The 4,495-nt window shown below is 54.7% G+C and overlaps 1 protein-coding gene across 1 annotated transcript; it reads right to left on the reverse strand.

The window, feature by feature from the left end:
• Positions 1-206: 206 nt before the first annotated feature.
• LOC124505828 (serum amyloid A protein) lies at positions 207-4,135 on the reverse strand. Its single transcript, XM_047071887.1, has 4 exons — positions 3,402-4,135; positions 2,723-2,814; positions 804-942; positions 207-398 (listed from the first exon to the last, which is right to left on the reverse strand). The coding sequence occupies exons 1-4, from the start codon at positions 3,422-3,424 to the stop codon at positions 236-238; spliced, it is 417 nt and encodes a 138-aa protein (XP_046927843.1). The 5' UTR covers positions 3,425-4,135; the 3' UTR covers positions 207-235.
• Between the last annotated feature and the right edge of the window lie 360 nt (positions 4,136-4,495).

Here is a 4,495-nt window from a genome sequence, read left to right on the forward strand (position 1 = left end):
AACCACACGGGCACAGGCCCGGCCTGCACCTGGGTGTCCGTCCATCACCCCTGAGAACGAACGAACAGTCCTTACACTGAAGAATAGCACACACTTTTCAACAATCTCTTAAGCATTTATTAGACACCTGTCAGGTGCCCTCCATCAGCCTCTGTGGACAGAGAACTCAGTGACCAAGTGTCCCTGCCCTCAGAGGGCTCCCACCCCTCTCCTGAGTGCAGAGCAAAGAGGAAGCTCAGTACTTGTCAGGCAGGCCAGCAGGTCGAAAGTGGTTGGGGTCTTTGCCACTCCGTCCCCATTCATTGGCTTCCTGGTCAGCCTTCGAGTCCTCTGCTCCGTGGCCGCTGCTTCCGGGCCTGAAAAAGTCTGTGACTCTCTGAGAATTCTCTCTGGCGTCGCTGGAATGCAGGAAGGCAGGTAGGAGATTAATTAAGGGGCTGAGGAGCAATTGCCCATAACCCCCATCTCTCTTCTTTGCAAGGGAGAGTTGCTGACAGGAGCCAAGGAAAGAGGGGCTAAAACACTGACCCCCTGGCCCAGAAACAGAGCATCTCAGCCCAGGCTGATCCCTTACTGGGTGAACAGCACCCATAGGGGGAGGGTCGGGAATCACCCATTCCTCCTGGCCTCGCTCTGACCCCATCAGCCACTCAGGCCAACACTGGGCGCAGAGGGGAGGGTGGGCAAGAGAAGGAGGAGCCACAGTGTCTACAGGAGACTTCTCCAGGGCTTGGCCCCTCCTGGCTGTCCAAGGCAGCCAGGCTCAGTTCACCCAGCCCTGCATCCCCGGGAGCCCGTGTTACCTGATCACTTTGGCCGCCCATGCGCCCCCAGGTCCCCTCTGTGCGGCATCATAGTTCCCCCGGGCGTGGAAGTATTTGTCTGCACCTCTGTAATTGGCTTCTCTCATGTCAGAGTACGCTCTCCACATGTCCCAAGCCCCTGAGAGAAAAGGTCACAGCAAAAGGGATATCACGTGAACAGAATGCCTCTGGCACACCTCAGAGAAGAATCAGGGACGGCAAATCTGCCACCGACTCCAGATTTCTGCCTGGTCCCCTTGGATAGCACAGGCTGAGAAGAACAAGTCTGCATCCTAGGTGGTTTCTCCAGCTTTCTCTAGTGGGAATCATGTGGGTGGGGCACAGCTGTGTTGTCCCTGCAGGTCTATGTCTGCCTCTCACTTAGGGCTCTGCCTGAGCTGTTTAAATGAGAGAAAGGAGGTATCTCAGAACAGGACTTGTCAACTTGAGCGCCCCTGAAATTTGGGGCAATTCTTTGTTGCTCAGGGCCGTTCTGATATTGTAGGATGTATAGCAGCATCCCTGACCTCTCTGCACTAGAGGTGGGCAACATATTCCCTGAGGGTCACAAGCAGAAGTGTTTCCAGACATTGCCAACTGTCCCCAGGGCCCAAAAGTGCCCTCAGTCGGCAGCACTGCTGTAAAATGAAGCCGCGTGTGACAAAGTCAAGGGGACGTGGTAAGTGAGGAGGTGACAAGAAGGCACCTTCAGGGAAAGGCCCAGGCATACAGCACTTCTGCCCTGAGGCAGGAGATGGATACTTGCAGAATGAGGGCACATAACTGGGTCCCGAGTCCCTCTGGGTGTTAGGGGCATAAACGGCATCCTGAAAACCTTCTAAACAGGCTGTACCGATGATATCGGCAGCTTGAGGAAGCAAGGGGTCGAGCCATGGCCCATCAGCCCTACTTGGCTGCACCTTCTAATGACCTGGGAGCCTCTGAAAGTCCCGGGGACCAGGTCACACCCAGCCCAAGTACCTCAGCCTCTGGGGGTGGATCTCAGGCATCACTAGTTTTCATGCTCTTTGAGTGATTCTGACCCGTAGCTGAGATCGAGAGCCACCCAGCTTTAGGAAGCTGCCTGGCAAGGACTCGGGCCTCACGCGCAGCTGGGTTCCAACCTCCTCTTGGCCACCTGCTGACTGGCAGTTAGTCCCTGGACAATGGACTCGGCTGCTCTAAACCCGTTTTGTCCCCTTCAAGTGGAGGACGATGTCTGCCTCCCCGAGGTGTTCTGAAGTCATAGTAAGTGACCACGTGTCTCAGCTTGACCAGAAGTGTCCCCGTTCACCTAGAACTATCCCAGTGAGCCCTGAGAGTGTCATAGAAAACTCCTCAGGCCCAAACAAACCCAGATAGTTGGTCACCCTAAATTGCCTAGTGCAAGCTTGGTAGATGTTATTAGTTCCTCATTTTTATTTATTTTTTATTTTGGTCAAGTAAAATGCTAGGAAGGGGTAGGGAACAGGGGCAGGGTCACTGAGGATAGGAAGCATCAGTGAGAGCTGAGCTGAAGGTGTCTCTGGTTCGATCCAGGTAGGAAATGGAAGGAAGGATGGAAGGGAGGAAGGAAGAAAAGGAGGAAGCGATGAACGAAGGGAGAGGCAAAAAAGACGAAAGGACGAACAGTTTTAATCATACTTTGTGCAATGTGTCTGCGGAAAATTCTCTGCCATTGCAAGACTTACTCTGTTTCTACTATCCAAACTGAAGCTTCAGCTGGGAATGATGATTGCTCCTTCTCTAGTAACTGATGGACACATATCCTCTGGTTTTCAATCCGCTTGATCAAAAGCTCCCCAGACACGGGCACCTTCTAGCACTTGGGACAACACACCTAAGGCAGTAGGTCCCCCCTTGCTGTGCTCAGGGTGAGTCCCAGTGTCCCACGGATGCCACCCCCCTCCAGTGCTTACCTTGAGCAGCCTCACCAAGGAACGAATACCATTGGCTGCTGACACCAAGGACCAAGGAGCAGAAGACGAGGCCCGTGAAAAGCTTCATGGTGCTGAAAGGAAGGAGAGGTCAGGGGGCAAGGACAGGGCCCACGCACCCCCCTTTGGGAGTTGCATGTCACGGAGCCACTGCTGCAAATTCCAGTGGTTCTCAGGAGACTCTTAGGAGCCCGCGTGGGAACCCTGAAGCAGGTCCCCACTCAGAGCCGCAGCCCTAATTCTGGCCCCGTGCGCCCTGACTGCCCGGCTGGCTGAGAGTCCCCAAGGCGGCATTGATGGAGGAAGAGGGCAGTTGGGACCAGATTGTCCCTGCCTGGAGCGGCCTGTCATCAATCAACAAGCATTTACTGTGTGTCATCCTGCCAGCTCAGACCTCATACAGGACAAATACAGAACAGAATGATTATTTTGAAAGGAATTTACAGTGAGTTCTTTTCCACAAATCAGTCCTTGGAGTCGCCCCTCACCTGAGTCCCAGTGGAGCAGAGCTGCCGGTCCCTGCCTGCTGGGAGAGGTGGCCGGGATTTATACTGTGCCCTCCCCGTTGGGCGCCCCATGGGGACGCAAGAAAAGCCAGACCTGGTGCCCGGAAAGGTCCCTCCAGGTCATGGCCCCGAGAGACCTGCAAAGGAAAACTTACCGGACACCCGTGGTTTTCTTCATCCACAGGTCAACTTCCAGTTGTGCAACTGTGAGGAAGCCAGCTTGGCCGGGTCTGCCTGGAAGCTGGGGCTCAGGAGGAGGGCTCTGCTGTCCGAGTCGGAGGGGCTGTGGAGAGGAAGGATTGGAGCACCGGGCTGGGGGCTGGGCGCTGGGGGCTGCTGGCAGGTGTGTGGTTGGGGACGGCTCCTCCAGGCAGGGCTTGCTTTACTGATCATTTCCTCAGGATGGTCCCTGCCGGGCCAGATGGTCCATGTGCCAGATGTGACACCCTTTGAGTTCATGTGTAAGCTCTTGAGTTCCCAACTGATGGCTTTGCCCAACAAGTGTCTCGGAAAGATCCTTCCACCGGTCTGTGTGCCCATGCTAAGCTCTCAGCACCGAGGCATTGAAAAGCCCGGTTCAGCCGGTTGAGCCCATGAGGAAGTGTATTACCTCAGCCGGGTCCCAGGTTGGGTGCTTCTAGTTGGAGGGATTCTGTCTCCCCTCACTCAATCCTGGAGTCACCTCTTATTGGGAGTGGGAGAATTGTTCAACGAATTTGCAGACCAGCTGTGGAAGTGCTGGGCTTCCAGTGAAGGGAAACTTGGGGGAGACCTCTTTGTGTCTTCTACCCGGGGTGGGGAGGGTGGTCACTCTCTGCTCCCTGTCACAATGAGACAGAAGCATTAGGAGGGTCAGCCCAGCTCTGCAGAGGCTGGTGGGAATGTGAAGGAGTGAGAAAGCACTCCAGTGCCTATGGAGTTAGGCCAGGATAGAAACAGTTGCTGGTGCACATGTCAGCTCCGGCTGCTTTCTTTCTTTCCAGTCCATCTTCATACCCTGAGGTCTATGCATTAACAACTACCGGATAAGCCCTAAGAAGGGCAGGCCTGGGAAGGAGGAGGTAAATGAGGGCCAGATTGCTTGCACGCAGCAAATGTTTGGCTCCATTCTGCTGGTGGTGTTGTTGACCTGCTGTCCGTGGGGCCACCTACTTCCATCCCCCTCCCCAGATACCACATCCAACATATTAAACCCACTAGACATTGTATATGTTAGAATTTGGGCTACACACACAGTCCCATACATTCT

Source organism: Lynx rufus, unplaced genomic scaffold (genome assembly GCF_022079265.1).
Source record: "Lynx rufus isolate CCGP_SWC_20201006 ecotype Redwood Valley unplaced genomic scaffold, mLynRuf1.p SCAF_9, whole genome shotgun sequence".
NCBI lineage: Eukaryota > Metazoa > Chordata > Mammalia > Carnivora > Felidae > Lynx > Lynx rufus.